Genomic DNA, 19,822 nt, shown 5'->3' with positions numbered 1-19,822 from the left:
GGGTTTTTTTGTTAATGCTAACTTCAAGGTCACTGATTCCAGTGACCTTTTTCAGCCTTTCATTGCATATTTTTTTTTAGTATCAGGCACTTTGGGACAGGGATAGGGAAAAGGAAAAAGCAGCAAGATTGGGAGAAAGGTTTTCTTGGTGCAAATATTCTGTAGTTAAATCAAAATTAACAGACACCCCCAACTGTTTTTGTTTCTTTTAAACAACTGGAGTAATTGCAGAGAGTATTAATTTTGCTCATAAAGGACTTTCCCTCCCACACATGCAATATCTCTAACAAAAAAAAAATAAAGGGTTGTGGTGTCTCCCTGCAGGTCCTCTATAGGCTGGCAATAACATTGTTATTGTGAAGAATAGAGTTGATAAAGACCTTCATAGCCTGCCTGCATGCATTAAAACTCACTCCACGGGAACTAATGTTATGTAGTTACCTTAGGGGAAAATAGCACCAACATGGGTAAACAGCACTGGAATAAATCTAATCTGCTTGCAGGACCGAATGAAAGTACAAAGTAAAACAGGTAAGCAAAGCTTAATGTAGAAGAGAGGTGGTATCAAGCACTGAATTCTGAAAACCCACCCCACAAGGGATTTCAAAGCCATTTGTAGGGTATCATTCTGGCAAATGGGAGAGGACAACTCATTTATTTTCTTCAGGCTGTACCAGTCTGGCTTGGTGTGACTGCCTTCTCCCAGCAGAGAAGGCTGCAGTGGTCATGACTCTGCTGTTCCTTTCTGCCTGCAGGAAAACACTCCTTTCCCACCCCACCTCCCCTCAAGAGCTCCAGTATCAGCTGCATGTGGCCACATCTGAGTAACCCCCACATTCCTTCCAGATGCAGGAGATGTTGAAAAAATGCATCTTGCTGCTCTATCTGGCTTTCAGGATCTGGGTGGCTGTTGGGGAATAATGGCCTGCTGCTTTCCTATAGCCCTGAGGAGAGGGACCAGTGGTCTCTACCCCACACACCTACCCCAGGCTCCGAGGGCAGGAGCAGCAGCAGGAGCCTGCCAGGGAGCAGTGGAAACATTTACTAGACGGGCCAAAGGAGAGATTTATTTGCAGGAAAGGAGCAGGAGGCGCCTACGATGGGGCTGAGGCTGCTGTGCATTTTCACATGCCACCCCCACACACAGGGCTTCCTGCAGACACATGGAGCCATCCCTGCAAATGAGCCGCCCCTCGGAGCCTGCACGCTGGATACAGCCTGCTCATTTGGATGATGGCCTGTCCTGCAGCCCAGTTCCACCTTCCAGCCCCCTCTTCAAGCCACTCAGTTCAGTCCAGCAAGGGGAAAACACTTTCCCATCTGTTGGTCTTCAGACTCTGACTCATTATTTTTATTTCAGCTGTCGCCAAGCAATAGCGAAAGTCCCAACACAGCAGCATTTCCACTGCTGCAAGCTGCCTTGTCCTCAGCCACCGGAGAATGAGCAGCTCAGCCTCAGCTCTCCGCTGCGTGCGATGCCAAATATCACAGAATCTGTCACAGAATAGGCTGAGCTGGAAGGGATACACCAGGATCATCAAGTTCAACTCCTAAGTAAATGGTGATCAAACCCACAGCCTTGGGTTTTAGTAGCACCATGCTGTAACCAGCTGAGCTAATTTCATGACTAAAAAAACAGGAAGGAAGGAAAGAGTACATTCAGGTTTCTTAGTCATCAATACACACAGCATCCAGGCAAAGAGTGAGAACTTGTAGCCTCTGGAAAGGGAGACATGGAGCTTGTCCCTGGAGGCACCCACACCCACAGGTGACAGGGACACTGGAGGCGGTGTTGCCCCTTCCTGCCCCTTTAAATCTCTCATCTAACAAAGAACCAAGACTCAAAACAAGACAGGATCTGCAACAGTCTGTTGTACCCGGTCTCCTCTCTTACAGAAATGGGATGTGCCACGGCTTACTCCACATCCTTTTTCTGCCTGCTCCTTATTAACTCAGAGACTCTCCTGCTGTCTCCCCATCACTCTAGACTGTTACACAGCACTAGCAGCCTTTACCAGGCTTACTCTTCCTTTTGTTTGCCTGCTTACTGCTCCCCTCCTTTCCATTCCTGCTCACCTACGTCAAGACTCATATTTTCCTTTCCTCCCTCCATCTGGATACCCACTTGAATGCCTGTGACCGTACTACCATATGTATATATATAAAAAAATACAGGATCACCAAATGGGGAAACACCTCTAGAGCTGCTCTGAAACTACTGCATGACTCCAGCTAGACAGGAGGCATTTTGCAATAACCTCATCACTGCTGCCAAGTGTGTTCCAAACACAGACCTCGTGTCATAAATTACTGTAATTAGCAACACTCCAGCAGGCAAAAGTATGTATTTAAAAACGAAGGATGCACATGAAGTGACTGCAGTTTATATTATGTGTGAGTCACGGCGAGGCAGAGCTTGAAGGGAGCCAGTGAAGCTCCTGCAGCCACAGCATTGTCTGGCACAATCCTTTCCAGCACAGCAAACCTTTTCCTAAACACAGGGAAAACAAGCTGAATAGTGAAGCCTCTTGGGAAATGTATTTGCGCTGAAAATTTCAACTTTTTTTGCTGAAATAAGGGGAAAAACAAAAATCTAGTCTCTTTGGCCGGCGCCAATAAAACATTTTCAGACAGAGCCCCACTTCTTGACACACGCGCAAAAAATGTTCCTCTGGGACGGAAAATGGAAACTTTTTTATTTGGATGGATAGTGGTTTTATGCCTCAAGTGACTTCGGGTTTTCTGGTTTGAGAATAAACACGTAAGAGAGAGGAAAAACAACAACAACAACAAAAAAAGAAACCAAACAAAGCAAACAGAAAACTTCGGATGTGTTCGTGGTGGCCAAGCCCTGCTGTTCCGATGAGAACAAAAGCTGTGACATGGGTTTTTTTCTAGACTGCGACTGCGGAAGGCGGCGGCGGTGCCGTGTCCGCCCCTCACGGCGCCGGGGCGGCCCCGCGGCTCTCCGGGGTGCACGGGCGAGCCCCGCACCGAGCCCCGCACCGAGCCCCGCACCGAGCCCGCACCCGGCCGGGCACCGAGCACCGGGCCCCGGGCCCCGAGCAGGGCCCGCACAGGCTGCGAAATGTCGGCGCCGCGGTGCGCCCTGGGAGCTGTAGTCCCGCCGCGCAGCGCCGCCTCGCCCCGCTCCCCGGCTCGCAAAATGTCCTCCGCCGAGGCGAGACGGCCGCCTACAACTCCCAGAAGCCCCGAGAGAGGCGGGGCGGGGAGGCGCCGGCCCTTTCCGCGCCGCGCTGCCCGCCGGGAGCTGTAGTCCTGCCGCCGCCGTGGCCGCCCCGTGGAGCAGGGCAGAGGGACTCGGTGTCCCGGCGCGCCGCGGGCCGTGGGCGGAGGTGGGCAAGGCGGGCGGCTGCTGTGGTAGTGTGGGGCTGTGCGGTGTCGGGGTACGGGGGCTCCCCCTTCCATTCCCCCCTCCCTTCGCCTCCCCGGCGGTTCGCGCTGCGTGCCCGGGCGGGTGGCGGTGGCCGGGGCGCAGGGCCAGCGAGGGCCGCGTGTGGGGCGGGCGGTTCGCATCCAGCAGCATCCCGGGCCGCGAAGCGCTCTGGGGCCGGGACGGGCAGCACAGCCGGGGCCGCACCATCACCGTGCCCAGCAGCCGATGCTCTTTTCCCTGTTCCTCTTCGCTGTTCCTCGGCGCGGGGGCCTGCGGATCCCCGTCCCGAGGGGCTGTGTGGGCTTTGGCGCGGCCCCTGGTCGCGGTTTGCGGTGACTGAGGTCTCCGTCCTCCGCACAGAGCAGCGCCAGGATGGAGGAGCCCGCTGGGATCGTTCCCATCCGGAGGGACGTCATGCTGCCCGAGTCGTGCTGTGATCGCGTCACCGTAACACACCTGTGAGTGGGTCTGGTGTGCTGTAAGGGCCGGCATGTTTGGCCACCAACTTTGTTAAGGCCAAAACATCTCCTTAGGAGCAGAATTTCTCCTTTCTGTGTAAGTGCCCTCAGACAAGACATGGCCCTGATGATCACTTCTATTGCCATCTGAAAACAGCTATTTTATTTAATTGTGCACTTCGAGGCCTTTTTTGAGTTGTAGTCGTTACTTTTCATATGTTCCAAAACTAAGCAGAAGGCTGTATCATTTTAAGAAGATTATTTCCCACTAGGAGTTACATGGAGGGCAGTGTTTTCAAAAGTAGCCATCAGATCCTTTCTGTCAAAGACAGCCAGACTTGACATGGAACATAGCACTCCTCAAAAGGTCTCTGTGTTTTGTGATTCATAACAATCTGGCCCTAAATTTGAACGTGACGTTTCTTTGAAAACAAAAGTCTCTGTTACCCATGGTCTTAATACTTAGCAGCACTTAATGTTTACAATGCATAACTATTATTTTTGTATCTTAGCTGCATTTAATACTGTTTATTTACTCTTTTGCACATGCAAATTACAGCTCGATTTTTTTAAAAACCTCCCTTCTGTTCTACAGGATAAAGTTGGCAGTGTCAATGTGAAGGCTGAGTAAATATACTGGTGCCTATGTTATTAGGCTGTGTGCTGTTCTTCTGCCAAAAATTCAGTAATATCTACAGACTTTTATACCACTATGAGTTTGTGTCAGATTTAGAACCCAGTTCTGCAGCTTTGGATAATTCAGGGGGACAGAATTATTTTTAAAACTACATTTCCAGTATCATGATGGAAATGTTTATTTTCTAGGGTGGAAGTGCTGAGATCTTTGGTGGCTTTAACTGACCCTCAGGAGGGAAAGCTGACTCAGTCTCAAGAGAAAGTGAGTGACTAACAGACTGTCCATGTCTGTTTACTGCATCGTTTCAGAAGAGCCTATAATTAGGTAGTCAAGCTTATTCTAATAATATGTTAGAACTGTTTCCATAATTCACGTGAGCTGAACCAAAATGTGTGTGTGCACCAGCTCTGTTTCCAATTGCCCAGCAAGTGGTAGCTGGGTCATCGACCGCCAGAATTCAGCGAGATTCCCTTCAAGCAGGTGGCACTGTCAGGTGTTCCAGCTGCTCCTGGAAGTCAGGCTTCAAATCATGCTGTCATTTACTGACTGAAGGGCCAGCTCTTGCAGGCCTGTGGTTGCAGTCTCTCCTAGTTTCCATGTGTGAGCCTGGTATGTGTAATTAGATTTCTTAATCCAATGGGATTGATTTCTTGAGCTGGCTGGTTTTCCAATTCCTGGAATCTAGTAATGACTTAAGAGAATAAAACCAAAGGAAGGAGTGGAGTTTGTATTTTATGCCACATTTAAGCAGGCTTAAAACAGTGGCCCTTTTATTTTTGTCATCTGTCACTGATGGCTGTTGGGACAGCAGGTACAGTGCTAATGCAGTAAGGGTTGTACTGGCCACAGGCAAGTGTGAGAAATTGGATGTGTTTTTGTGGATTTTTACAGTGTGAGTAAACACAGTGTAATATGCAGAGTCTTGGAAGATGTACAAGACAGGGATTCAGATTAACTCAAGAGCTTTATGTTCATCTTTTAGTAATTGCATCTGATGCAACCTGTAATGAAATTTGGTAGCATTACTTTCAATTACTTAATATTCTTCTATTCAGTCTTGTGTAAATCTTTAATTTTAATGTGCATTCATTCCTTAAATAATGCTTTCATTTGAAGCAAAATTGCTTGGGAATCCCTAAAGCACAGCTAACTGTTATATTGTAGTTATAATTACTTTGCATGACACAGAGTGATGGTCTCATTCTTGGTTCTCATTTCACAGTTAAGTTTTTATGCTCCTTTGTATTCTAGGCACTAAATTTGCTGGGCATTTGGAAAAGCGTATTTAGAGTTGTTCCTGGGCCTACATCAAAGACCTCAGTGGAGTGACAGCTTGAAGATGGGAGACCAGGAGGCAGGTGAACCTTTTCTGGGGATAGTGGCTGATGGTGGCAGAGACTATGAAGGAGCTCTGCCCTCAGACACGGTGTCACTCAGCGATTCTGACTCTGATGACTTGGGGCTGGTGGGTGAAGCAGAAGTTGATACAATATCTCCTGAGGAGCCATCTGTAGATGAAGGGGATTTCAGATCAGGAGAGACACCCGACTCTTCAAACAGCGGTCACAGATCTCCTGTCCAGCCATTCCATCTGAAGGGCATGAGTTCTACCTTCTCTCTCCGTAGCCAGAGCATTTTTGATTGCCTGGAAGAGGCAGCCAAGCTGTCTGTGCCCTCAATGGCTGAAGATAACATTGTTGATGGGAGGTTTAAGCGTCCATTGCCTCCGACCACAGTTTCAGGTAACATGGTCCCAGAAAACTTGGGAAGGCAAGCCAGTGCAGGCTCCCAAAACCTCTCCTGCAGTGCCTGACTATGTGGCACACCCAGAGCGCTGGACCAAATACAGCCTAGAGGGCGTTTTAGAGTCCAGTGACAAGACTAACAGGGCAGTGGCCATGGAATTTCTAGGTGGTTTGAAGAAAAGAGGGGAGCAACAGAGCTCGGCTACCCAAGATAGCTACACCCCATCCTTCAACCAGGACCCTTCCAGCTGTGGAGCTGGGAGGATTGTCTTCACCAAACCAACTAAAAGAGGAGCTGATGGACTGGAAAAGAAAACATCAACAGGGGAGGATGATAAGAAACAGATGAAGACAGATCTGAAAGGAAAATCTCTTAAGAAGACTGATGACTTGAGGGAAGAAGATAAGGTTGAGCTGGGGCACCTAGACGGTGAAAGTGGAAAGGCAGCAGAGGAGGAGGAGTGCATGATGGAGGGGGACCAGAACACAGAGTATAAACCTGATGCGAGGCTTAGTGGTGCAGGTGAAGAGCCATCACTGGGAACAGTTGGATTCCACTGCAGTAAGAAGAAGAGCAGGAAAAATTTCCGACCTAAGGTAGATGATGAAGGGGAGGAGGAAAACTCCTGAAGGATGAAGCACATTGGAGACATCCCAGGACTTGTCTTGTTCATTTTTTTTCCTCTCTTTTTTTTTTTTCTGGCCTGAAAAACCACATGATAGTTTTTTGTCCAACAGTTTGCATCATAGCCACCAAGAACGTTTTATATTGTTAGAAATTAAGCTACCTAAAATCAACTCCAGACTTTTTGTTTATGAGAATTCTGTGGGCACAGGATAGTTGCATCCTGGCAGGATAAAAAGTGATACTCCAGAGCTGAAGTATGCAAAGAAGCTGAAGTGTTAGCTAAATGGTTGCAGGGCTTCCTAGTAACTCCCTGTTTTGGAATTATTCCCAAATCCTGTGGAATCCTGTAGAAAAGGTGGTGAGCTCATTATATAGAGATTTTTAAACAATGAAAATAAAGCCTAGTCTTCCACTGGATGTGATTTTTCCTGGCCCTGTCCCAGGAAGGAAAACCTTTTAACTTTCTTGTTTAAAAACATCTTTCAGTCATTGCCATTGAGGTGAAAGCACAACAGTGCCCAGTTATATGATGGGATGATCTGCACCTTTGTATGTCCTTTCCAGGAGGTGCTGCTTCCATATTGATCCTGTATGTGGATTGGGGTATTTGTGGGAATGAGATATTTACACCAGAACTGGAGACTTTTTTGTTCTATGTACAATAAACTTTTGGTTGTAACTTGATTTCTTGTCTGAACCATGCTGAGTAGCACAGCTCTAGGAGTTTTACCAAACATTTTATTTGATTTCTAAACTGTCTTGAAAACCTTTTAAAGTGTTACTCTAACTTTGCCATCTTGTTAATTCTCCCTCATCTTACAGATTCTAAACCTCACATTTTTAACATTTTCAATCATTTTACAATGTATAATCCCCTCATGGGATGAGTCATCTCATACAATGAATCACATTGTAAGGAATGTCAAATATAGTGGGTTTCTTCCACAGTGCTAGTAAATTTAATAAATAAGGTTGGAAGATCAAATTCTTTGAAAGGTTACATGATTTGAAACTCAACTTAGTTCAGGTCATTTTGAACTGACATTTTTTTTTTTGTCAGTATTCTAAATGAACCAATCTCAAGGGTAGTATTTATAACTGTGTAGAGAAAGATTAATTCTGAAGAGTTTGTAATATTTCTTGGTAGATTGTGCTTGCTCAAACTCTGAAAGGTGTTTGAGGGGGTGACTTCCTCTGGGGCGCGGGGGGGGGGGGGGGGGGAGTTCATCTTAACAGTAATTAACTGGGAGGCCCAAATTACTTGGGCTTTGTGTTTGAACTGATGCATCATTTGGCAGAAGAAGCAGAAAACAGTGTAAAAGGAGCAGTTGTGCTCTATTTTTGAAACTCACCTTTTTAGTTTCCAGAGCAGAATGTATTTTCTTGTGAGTATGCAGTTGGATGCACATTGCTTAGTGGGTCGTTGGTAAATACATTTGTTGTTCCAGTGCATGTGAGTGGACATACACAGCAGGTCCCAGTGGAGAGATTTTGGGTTCCAGTGGATAATCAGTGTGCTGATCATGATTAAAAAAGTAGCCATTTCAAAGTGGAAGCTGCTGCCAAGAGCAGGGAATGCTTGTTGGGAGATATCTGTTACTTGTTACCAAAAATTGCAGCTCAGTAGTACAAATTTACTGGGTTTATGAGTTCTGCTTGCCCAATGTGAGGAACAGGTAGGACTATCAAAATTCCATTGCTGCTCATGGAGTCACAGGCCTGGGGCACAGCTGAATAAACTGGACAAATGCCTGTTTCATTAAGCCATCATAACAAGATTAATGTCTGTTAATAAAAGACTCATTTTTGTCAGACTTGAGATTTATTTTTTTTTCTACCTCTGGTAACAGAAAGCTTTTGTGCTATCTACAATTACATTGCATAGAGACAGTATTATACACGTGAGGAAATGCAGTTGAAGTTTGTATCAGTCAGACAGCCCAATACTTCCCCCTTCTGATACGTTTGTTATTCCAAAGAAATTTCCCCTTAGAGGATGGTATTGATATTTTAGTGGCATATCATGCAAAATTCTAATAAAGCCAGCAAGTTTTTGTATGCTAAAAATGTACAAGCCAGTTTAAGTAATGGAAAAAACCACAAACAGGCCAGATTCTTAGACTGCAGGATAATTCTTGGTATACATTTTTCTTTTAAAGTCTCTTAGGTGATTTCTTTTTCCCCCTCTGACCCTTGAGAAAGACTAAAATGAAATCAGATACTTAGATGGAGAGGAGGTATTCCATGTGGTGTAGTACATGGAGGCAAAGGCTCCTTTCCAGCAGGGAACTGGCAGCAGCTGTGATGGAGCATGGGACCAACAAAAACCAGGTGATTCCACTCTGAGGTTGAATGAGGAGCCCTTAAGAAGGAATACCAGCAAAGGAACACCTTACAGGAGCCGGTGTGAGGAGAGAATTGGTGAGTACAATTGTTTGAGAGTTGTAGGAACTCCGGGAACTGTATGTTTTGTAATGTTTCAGTATTCAGGCCCTTTCCTTGGAAATTATTTCTTGATTTCCTTTTCTAAGCCACTCAGGAATACAAGCTTGATTTCTTGGCCAAGGAAGGAGCTTGTTTTTAAGTGCGTAAATGATTTGCCTTCCAAAGGGAGACTCCCTTGAACAGAGAAGTGTGGAATTTGGCAGTGATGATGGTGAATTGAGGGTGTGGTATCTGGAGAACAAATGGTATTTAGAAAATAAAGTGGTATAGTCACCCTAGAGGAGAAAGCTTTAATGCTGTTTGTGGAATAGTTTTGGAGAAAGGACCAAGTGCCAAGGGAACAGCAGGAAAGAAAGCTCAGGAAACTGAAGGAGAAGGATCAAGAAATCCTTAGAATGTCAAGCACTGGCAGTGCTCAGCATAGAGAGCTCATTGCCCTTAGACCTTCAAGAGATTAGGATTTTAATTCTACAGTAGTTCAGTAGGACAAAAGGTTTAATGTGAAAAAAAAAAATTAATTATCAATGTATTTGAAGTCACTCTCAAACTGATCTGCACGATCTTCTCTTTCACTTCTTTGTGGTAAAGGCACTTCTGTGTTGGAACTCTTCACACCTAAATAGGATTGGAAAAGTCATGTACTCGTTTAAAAGCCATAGGACAAGGGGCACATAGTAGTAATTGCTTAAAAAAATTTAAAATGTTGAAAAGAAGACACTGTATATTATGTTACTTTGTATTTGCTCATTAAATGATAAGCACAGACTACTTTTTCAGCTCTTTAAATTTCTGATTTTTTATGCAGTTACAGTATTAAAATGTCTGGGAAGCCTGCTATGGGATGGAGTTTTTCATTGGAATACTGATAATGAAGCAACTCACCTAAGTGTTTGATAAACTTCTGACAGAATTAAGTACAGCTTGAGTTAGCTGAAGTCTAAGTGATGAGGTCCTGTCGTGTCATGACTGTTAAGTTTTCCTGCTACCTTTTTCCATGTAGTATATATACATGCTCAGTTTATGGGTCTTGAAGGCTACTTTGTGTAATAGAGAACAATAGGTAGATATTGAATAGGTCATTAAGAAGGATATCCAAAATTTTTAATGTGTTGGATGTCTTGCAGTGGCTGAGAAATAGCTTGTTCCTGTCTCTAATGATTAAAACTCCATTCAGTGGAGCCCTGGGACACAGGACATGATTCTTAACTGACAGAAATGGGTGCAGCTCCAAAGGCAAATGAATTCTGTTAATTAAAAAAATACTAGGAGACTTGCACAGTTTTTCTTTTTAATGATTATTGCTATGCATTTTAAATACTTTCATAATACTTCCCTAGCATTATCTCATGGACTCAAGAAACCCCCAAGGCAATCCTCTGTTGCAAATTGATACTTGTTTATGTGTTTGAACTGGGTGAGATTATTCTAACTCACCCTAAGTGACAGTCCTTGCCCCAAAGCTTTTAAATTATTTTACAAAAGGTAATTTTTTAATTCTGAGCTAAGAATATTCTGTTCCCTGTTTATATTCCCATTACCTCTAGGAATCTCCTTATGGGGTTATTTTCCAATCTTATTTTTCCACCTTGCGTTTTTTAACTACATTGCTCAGCTGTATTAATTAGCTTTTCTATGACTGTTTTCAGTACTTACATGTATAGTTTGGAGCTGGTTGAGTGCACAAGAGGTTGGTTTTGGTTAAAGCCTCTGCCATGGAGGAGATAACAGCTGTACAGTAGCAAATCTACAAAACAGGTAGTGATTAAATACCTGCCTTCTTTTGTGAGGATATTGCAATATCTCAAGCTGGCACAAACATACTAAAGCATTCCTTGTGTGTTTCTGTTGGACCTGTATAGCCTGACTTTTTTTCAGGAAGCCATAAAATGGATAAGAAGGGAGCAGGAAACTGTAGCAGGAGTATTAAGATAAAGAATTTTCAGTGAGGCCAAAATTATACAGGAGAGTTGTAGAGATAAAGAAAACAATAAGAGTTGTGCTACATAGCAGGTGGTTTAACATTTTCAGACTGTGTAAGAAATGTTGTTTGTTTATATTGTGAGGGTTTGTCATCAAAAGCTCAAGACAGAATTTCCTGCTATTATTTGGACTTCATAATTGTATGCTGGACACTTCCTTTTTGAGATGCTGGTGCTTGGTATCTTAAGAAAATTAGAAAAATTGATGTACAAGAAGATTAGGTCATATCAGACAGAATATGTGTCTTTTCCAAGCTGGCATTAAAAAAAAATTATGAGAAGGACAAGAATGGAAGGGGGAGGACAAAGCATTTCATTCCAGTAGCATCCTTAACAAAGGAAATAAACACTCCCAAGTAAACTACCAAAGACAGCAAGAAATACTGTATTCTTTTCTCCTTTCTACAGGAGTCAATTAATTTTTCTTTACATATGTTTATCACCAGAAAGCAATAAGGAAAGTGAAACCATAATACAGATCCATTTTTCTGTCCTGTTATCCCTAAGTAGGATTTGCCAAACCACTGTTAAATGGGAGAAAGATGGTGAAATCCTAAAGCTGATATAAATGCCTAGAAAATACTCCTTACCTGGGCTTCCAGAACTTTAAATCGTTTTTCTTGTTCTTTCAACCCACTAAAATACTTAGACAAATTATCCACCCTGTCGAAACAAAGCAAACACCTTGAGCAAAAAGGAGAGGCTTCAAAAGAAATCACAAACCACGTGTAATTTACTACACCCATGGCCCTTCATTGCAGTTCTGTACTGCTTAGACATGCCACATCCCCCTAAAAGTTTTGTCTTTTTGAGGTGTTCACAGCAGTATTATTTTTGGGCAGAACAGCAATTCTGGAACAGTCTCATGCATGTGTTGCCCAGGGACTCACAAATGACAGGTCAGGGCAGTTATTCAGCTTCTGGTGAGGGCCACTTGCCCTCAGTTGCTGTGGAAATCAAGGGCAACAGAAAGGAGCTGCTCTGTGTTTTGAGCCTCTTGTGTCTTTCCTACCTGGAAACATCAGTACCCAATGGAAACTGATCCTGGTGTGAGAACTGAGGCCACAACAGAGATAAGCCACCTAAAATTTATGCAAACTACCATTTCTGGAAACTAGCTTGACAGTCAAATCCCTTTTTTCATGCAGTCCACAGGGATTGCTAAATGAACTTCCACACAGTGCCTCCAAATCACTGAATTATCCCCAGGCTTGCTGCATCCTTCACCTGTTCTCCCATCAGCTCTTTATTCTTAGCATCTGATACTTCATAGGGTTGGTAAATCCCTCTCTGGTTTCTCCTAGCTATTCTTTCAAAGTTTCCCTCTCACAGGCAATGTTCCGATCCCATCTATGTGAAAGACCTGCTGCTGGGTGGGTCTAATGCATTTTGAGATTGGTTCAGTGCAGCCAAAGTTCAAAGAATCACTTCCTGAGGGTTTCCTAAGATTTCAAAACCACACTGCTACCAAATAAGAGCAAAAATAAAAACCACAGGGGTAATGGTGTTCATCTGAATCTCTTCCAGTCTTTCTCTGGCTCTGCTATACCTGAAATATTGTGAAGCCAGATGGAGTCTCACTTTTCCCCCTCCAGTAACTTCACCTACAACGTACCATCTTATATAAAGGATATAGTACCCCTTGTTTGAAAACAATTGCACGTATATTTATTGCATTAGCTCAATAATTAAACTCTCACTCCTAGGGTTTGTCAGTGATCTGCTTATGAGAATCAAGCTTAAACCTATATAATCATTCTAAATTATTATGAATTAAGGGTCTATGTGAATTAGGGGGAGAGTAGTATTTTCTGAGAATGGAGTATGCTGTTCTGGTCTTCAGATATTCTGTGAGTTGAAGGTTTAATTTTGAACAAAAGCAGACAGCACAGGAACATTTCCATGGAACTTTCTTATTATGATAACTTTCACACCCATTGTGCTTCTATTTGAAGTCTGTTTTATTGTAAGAGAAAACAGCTGGAATATGTGTTAAAAGCTTATGTAAGGAGTGCTTTTCCATCTTACATGTTTCTGTTCTCCCTGCATATAACTACATTGTGTCTCACTTAAAGGTTTAAACCTCTGAAAAATAATCTAGGACTTACACTTTATCAGATTAAACCAATTCAAGTGATATTCCTAGTAGGGAAATATAGAGAGGTGTACAAATGGAGACTCAATCCCATGCCATAAAGGCATAAGTATTTATTCTTCTGCATCTGTGGCTAATTCAAGTTATCTTAAACTTCCATTCAAAAGTCTGTGTTGTATTCCTACAGGGGATGGAATTACGTGTGCTGCAGTCTAGCAGAAAAAAATGTTCTTCTACCATTTTCTTCATGAATAAGATTTTCATTGAGCTTGGCCACAGATTTGGCTGGAACTTGCAGGTCTATAATTGTACATACTTCAGGAGTGACAAACACTCTAACATTGGAGTTATGCTGGTCCCTCACATTTTTTCATGTACTGTGTGTTTCCTAACTGCATTCCAGTTGGACCCTTTATATAAGCTTTGTAAGAACTTCAATGCTGAACTCATTGAAAGATGAAGGCTTGTGAATTGCTCTTCCTGTGGGCCAGAATAACTTACTTATTAGACGTGGCCTTTAGCCTTTCTTCATTGCTTTCTTTCTTTTCTTGCTCAAGGTTTACAAGATAATGTTCTTTTTGCACCAGCTCCCATGTTATGATTTTTTGATCAAGGCTCAATGGAAGATCTCTTTCTGTAGGAAAAATAAGATAAGAATTATATTTTACCCCTTTTTCTCTGATACTAGCAGTGAAATTTGATATGTTAAAGGAAGGTTGTTTTTAGAGTTAATAACTGCGAAAACTCAGGAGCAAATGAAATAAGTATTCCTTAAACCTATCAATTGTTAAATCTTCAGAAGTTAAATCCCTATAAACCCATTTTATATTGCTACCTTTGTTGTAATAACTATGATGCATCAAGAAATGCACTGTGGGAAACTGTTTATAGTTTAAGCAATAAACCTTAATTTTTTGTTTGTGCTCTCCTGGCACTCTTTGTTAAAAATAAATTGTGACTCTTGCCTTAAGGAAATCCATCTTGCTCTGCTATTTTGTGTATGCACCATGTCTTTGGATAGAGTCAGGCTCTACAGTTGCTTGGTCACATTTGTTAACAACTCACCCAGGTGCTTTTTCTTATGTTCCACTTTGTTGAAGAGCCTTCTGAGAATCAGAGTAATGTGGTTGATAATGATAAATGGTGGTGCTAAGGCAGGCCGACCGTGGTATTCAACAATCAGGTTGTAGCGCTGCACTTTCCAGAAGATGTCTGTATTGCCCTGGACAACTTGAAAAGTGTAACTGTAATTTGGGGGGAGGGGGAGGAATGAAAATATATAACTTTTTTCACCACAACAATCTAAAGATGAATATAACAGAACTTAGTCCTGTATTTACTTTAAAAAAGGAACAGCAAGGTCAGCAAGTAGTATTAATTTAATCTAAAGTTTGTGCAAATTCTTAGATATTACAAGAATTGCAACTGCAGTCTTCAGATGTTAAAAGATACATTTGTTTTGTTTGGTATTTTTGGGTTTTTTAAAAGAAATATAATTCTACTTTGCTCAGGAAAGATCAGCAAACATGCCACATCAGTTCTTCAACCAAATGAATCATTATTAGCTGTGTTGACAACAAGCATTTTCCTGATGTGCAAATCATCCATGTAAAGTCTGCCAAGTTTATGGCTGCTGTGCACCTGCAGATTTGTGGTTCCACACAGCCAGAGACTCAGACCCTTCTGTGCATGTTTAATTGAATTTTTAGCAGTAGAAGAGGCTTCATTTCTCCTTGTCTCCAATGTGACTAGAGTAAGGATGATGAGAGCTTAAGAGCCATCTGATCACAGGATTCTGCCTATCAATTCCCAAGCAATATTCATTAGGAAAATCACAAGTGTATTTTAAAAGGTATTTTAAAATGTATTTTAAAGCAGTGAGGTAGAAAATGTGGGCATCCACTTAAAGCTTTGCAGCCTCTGTCCTGATATGTAGTGAAATCACTCTTGCCTGAACATAGCAATCAAGAGGTTCATGAGGAGGACATTTGTGACCAGGAGGAAGATGACCAGCAGGAGTATGACGAGCCAGTTGGCATAGCTGTTAGGGCAGGATGGCATGTTCTCCTGCAGAATCTGCAGTGGGTTAAACGTGCAGTTCCTGGGGTATGGTCGTGATGCTGCAAAAGGAGATGAAGAAAAAAAAGAAGTCACAGCAAACCCTCATGCCATGTTTCTTTCTTTGATTTTGTGGAAGTATAATCATGTTGTGCAAGGTATTTGCAGCATTGCATTGTTGTGCAAGGTATTTGCAGCCCTAGGACACTGTAGACCTCCACAACTTGGCTGCTCATTTAATGGCAAGATGTCTGTCACAGCTGGCTTTGTAGTATTGTTCATAATGAAAGGGCTGTATCCTTTCTGGATTAGTTTTGAGTTCTCAGAACAAACCTCCTCTGAGTTTGTGCTTCCCCACATCCTTGCGTTCTTATGCCTGGCACGTGTTTTGGAGGAGAAAACTCAGTAAAAGCTGGGAAGGGGGTTGGTTCCTCATTCTAAATTTTAAGTGCTTTGTGTATCTGAGCTTGCATTTAAGGCTAGGAAGAAGGTCTGGTTCTACTGCATCAGACTAGAGGTCTAGGGCTGTATTCTGTCTCTAGCTGCAAATTAAACACACAAGTATAGAGTAGCATCATGATATTTACTTTTTTCCCCTCTATTTTGTCCCTAGTAATCCTTTTCCCTAGTGCCACAGATAATCCCCTGGTTACATTCATTAGAGCACATGGTTATATCAAAGCTCACCAAGCTGGGATTTCTTTCACCAAGGGCACTAGTTTATACTTATCTACACTGAATTCCATTTGATTCAGCACTCATGAGGCTCCTCTGCCTCTCTTACATGTCAGTTTTTGTCTTTGCTACCCAGTGATGTGGTTTTGTCAGCAAATTTTGTCCTCCCCATTACCTCTCTCCCTTTTCATATATTACATAAAGATGTTAAACACACTGAGACCCAGAGGGCCTTAGGATGAATTAATCCCTTCTGGAAGTTGCCCATGTAATTGGTTCTTTTTTATCGTTACTCTTAACCAGTTATTTAATCAGGTAGAGACACCCACTGGAGTTTCAGTGGCAAGAAACACACCTTTCTAGGGCGTGCTACACCTGACCTTTTGGCAGATGAGTTAAATTATATTCCATAAATATTTGTTTCTTTCCAATTACTTTAATGGAAATAAGGGTGACTGTGCTGTACATGCTTACACCATAGGTATTTAAAATGGGCATGAATCACTTTCCTCTGTCTTGTGTCATTCAGGTGTTTTGGCTTTTCAAAGACATGCTTTTTCTTACTAAGCACAGTGAACATGAGAGAATGCTTACTAGTTTGCTTCTGACTATGGCTTTTTTTGGTTCTATTTTATATGACTTCAAGTTTGAATCCCACTTCATTATTGCCAGTGACATTTAGCACTGGCTAAATGCTGTGGTATTACTGGAGACTTCTTTGATAGGTGACCTATTCTGTATTCTACCTGCTTACCTATCAGAAATGTTGCCTTTGAACTTCTATATCTTATTATTTCTGTGTCTTGTGATTATTTTTATGTTGTTTTGTTTGCAGTGGTGCACATAAGCAATTACTAGCTTTATTTGATTTGGGCAGCTTAATCTCCAGAGTAAATAAATGCTCTGGAGTGATTTGATTCTAAAACATATGTTTGTTTATGGGCAGAGCAGTACTGCTTTAATGCCAAAATGTGTGGAGGTGCTGTTATTTACTCTTTAAGTTTACAGAGGGTTATCTGGGTTTAGGTTAAACTGAAAGGAAATTGATTGAAGTGAAAGCAGGTATGCCAGCCTTTAAAACTGCAAATCCTTGTGTATTTCTGAGAACTTATCTAAACAGGACCAGCCCTTACGCTCTAATGTAACTCCACAATGGCCATTATCTCTTTACAAATACACCATTTGTGTGACAGTAATGTGTAAGCTTTGGCACGTAGGACAAAGATTTTAAAAAGCAAAATTAAAAAACGGCAATACTTGGAAGGAATTCTGTGCTATCAGAAGTGTGCATTCAAAAATGGCCAAGCTAGGGGGAAAGAAGTTTCCTCACTGTCTATTTCATCCAGTGGAATCTGGCCGAATATCTGAAGGTAGGGACGATAAAGAACCCTTCTGAATATCCATTCCACTCGGCTGTCATTGGGATGGAGCAGAGCTTGAGTTGTCACACCGTAGGCAATGAGCCACACGCTCAAGAAAAACAGAAAGAAGAAAACATCCTTCATCTAAAAAAGAGAGGGGGAGGGGAGAAAAGGAAAGGCAGTGACTGTGATAGCATAGTCAAGGAATAGTAGATTTTCTGTATGAATATGGCTCAAATAATTCTGTTTCTTTACAAGCTTATTTAGGGTAAAGGAGGTGGAAGAGGATACAGTTGCATGCACAGAATTTCTCATCTGACCTTGCTGTTACCATATTGTCCTTGGCCTATAGTAAGCATTCTTCTTTGATAGCTCATTTAAATAAAAGCACATTTTAAACTAAAATCTTGCTTTCCAATAATCAAACATTTAAAAATTAAAGATATTTTATCTTTTAAGTGACTGTCACATTTTATCTTTTAAGTGCATGTCTTTTGTGAGCTGCCTCAGTACCACAGACTGCTTTACTGTGAATTACAGTTCTGCTGCAGCAGAGAATCCTGGTAGCAGTCAGTGCCATTGATGAATACTGAGCTACTGATATAGCAGGCCGTAAAGGCTGCAAGGATCAGGTTCCTTCTGTCTTCAGTTTTCAAGCTAAGTGATGCATCTGAAAGATTCTTTTTGAGGCTTCCTGCTTTTAAACGTTGTGTTTCTCTACAGAAGCTGAAGTAATTGAATCCTAAAACACTTACTTAAAAGAAAAATCTAATATGAATACCAAGTGAAGTAATTTTCCCCTGGTGGAAGAGGAACACTTCATCTTCTCCCCATCTGATCTGACAGAGTTCATTAGGGACTGTAGATTCCTTTCAATTAGATTATTTGATTGTACAGTTACCCAAAAGCATAGGCATTTCAGAGCTCCAGGATATTACTTGGAGTTCTGATAAGAAACATCAGCCCTAAGCCAGGTAAGACAGAGTTGATGTCTGACTTCCATTAATCTATTTTGTTTTCTGGATTATCTAAAATTTAGGAATGCTGCAGGGCTGTAATGCTGTCATGGCGATGGGAGAGTTGTAACAAGTCTGGAACTGTTTTTTTTTTTTGCAATCTGCAGTCTCTCTGGAAATGAGTATTGTTCTGGAATTTTAGCAATTACCAGACCTATTTCAGCACATCTGTAGCAAGGGTGTAAAGGGGCAAGACAGTAAGACACCATCTGGGATTGCTTCTCTTAAATAAGGGAGATGATTTTGCTTGAACTCCCTTGAACCCTTCAAGCAGGTTTCATTTACTGAACTAACCTTCGCTGTTTCTTCCTTTGATGTAAGGTTCAACACTGAAATACCAAAGCTGAGGCATTGTGTTGGCTTGGGTGGGGCAAAGATGAAAGGTTCCTGATAAGGTTTTTCCTCAGCTGCTGTTAATGTTCTTGTTTGCACCTTCCCAACCCCAATGTTATCCTGCAGGACTTCAGGTGACAGCAGTGGGCACAGGTAGGATTTGTTAAAGGTCCTGGTTTAGCTTGGCAGGCAGCAAAGGAAGGGTTAGGAGCTGTAAATCTGACTTGTTTTCTCACAACAGAAATCTGCTAATGCCATAAGCTAGATAATGAACAAGAACAAATATTTATTTGCCATTTACCCTTTTGCTAGTCCAACCAAATGTCATCTTAGAATTCCAGTTATTGCATTTGTAGACAAATCCAAATAGCTTGGTAGTTATGTTTATTCAATGTATAGGCTTGTTTAGACTCTAGAGCTTTTACTGAGTTCTGTTGTGAGTCACAAATCAAATATTTGTATATTCTGTAATGGCACTGACAATTAGATGAACTCTATTAATCAGTTAGCATGAGCTAATTGACCTGAAGGATTAACATCCCTAAATAAAAAGCTATTTCAACATACCAATGCATACTCAAGCACAGTAACTGTAATCCCAATGTCTCATTTCTTGCAGGAGAGCAGTAATAAATAAAAGCATTTAATCAACATTTTCCAACATTGCTCACAAAGTACTAATATGTTTTCATTGTAACGGGAAGCAAAAATGTACAAGTAAGAATAACTCCTGTAGGAAACTTGTAACCACCCTTTTTCACTGATTATTTTTTTTTCCCCACACTTGTTGAAAAAAAAACAGAATGTGTTTCCCCAGGTCATTTATTGAAAGCCCTGCCCTTCTGTACCTGGCCTGTCATCTGCCTGAGGTCTTTGCCCTGGATGCACACAGCTTAGGAAGTAGGAGGAATAGCAGTAAGGCAAAGACCGCTCTTTGTTAGCCAGATCTTAGGATAAATTATTAGGTAAAATACAAGAATTAGTAAATTGGGACC

At 42.0% G+C, this 19,822-nt stretch overlaps 2 protein-coding genes across 8 annotated transcripts in view; one reads left to right on the top strand and one right to left on the bottom strand.

Moving 5' to 3' along the window:
* The first annotated feature begins 3,628 nt into the window (after positions 1-3,628).
* TSSC4 (tumor suppressing subtransferable candidate 4) lies at positions 3,629-7,549 on the top strand. The gene is given in 4 exon segments (XM_085581526.1): positions 3,629-3,855; positions 4,681-4,753; positions 5,784-6,268; positions 6,270-7,549. Coding segments are annotated over 4 exon segments (1,242 nt in total). The 5' UTR covers positions 3,629-3,769; the 3' UTR covers positions 6,868-7,549.
* The window catches only part of TRPM5 (transient receptor potential cation channel subfamily M member 5), a 53,419-nt gene continuing 40,856 nt past the window's right edge, over positions 7,260-19,822 (bottom strand). For all 7 annotated transcript variants that reach the window (XM_085581507.1, XM_085581505.1, XM_085581501.1 and 4 more), the window contains 7 exons: positions 17,448-17,622; positions 15,336-15,504; positions 14,450-14,628; positions 13,886-14,018; positions 11,880-11,952; positions 10,964-11,054; positions 7,260-9,925 (listed from right to left, as the gene is read on the bottom strand). In XM_085581507.1, the coding sequence (XP_085437633.1) occupies positions 9,825-9,925; positions 10,964-11,054; positions 11,880-11,952; positions 13,886-14,018; positions 14,450-14,628; positions 15,336-15,504; positions 17,448-17,622 (921 nt within the window). In that variant the 3' untranslated portion in view covers positions 7,260-9,824. The remainder of the gene's footprint in view (positions 9,926-10,963; positions 11,055-11,879; positions 11,953-13,885; positions 14,019-14,449; positions 14,629-15,335; positions 15,505-17,447; positions 17,623-19,822) is intronic.

The sequence above is a fragment of the Lonchura striata genome, chromosome 5 (genome assembly GCF_050655825.1).
Source record: "Lonchura striata isolate lonStrDom1 chromosome 5, ASM5065582v1, whole genome shotgun sequence".
Taxonomy (NCBI): Eukaryota; Metazoa; Chordata; class Aves; order Passeriformes; family Estrildidae; genus Lonchura; species Lonchura striata.
The sequence above is the reverse complement of the archived record's forward strand: the minus strand, read 5'-3'. Positions and strand labels throughout refer to the sequence as shown.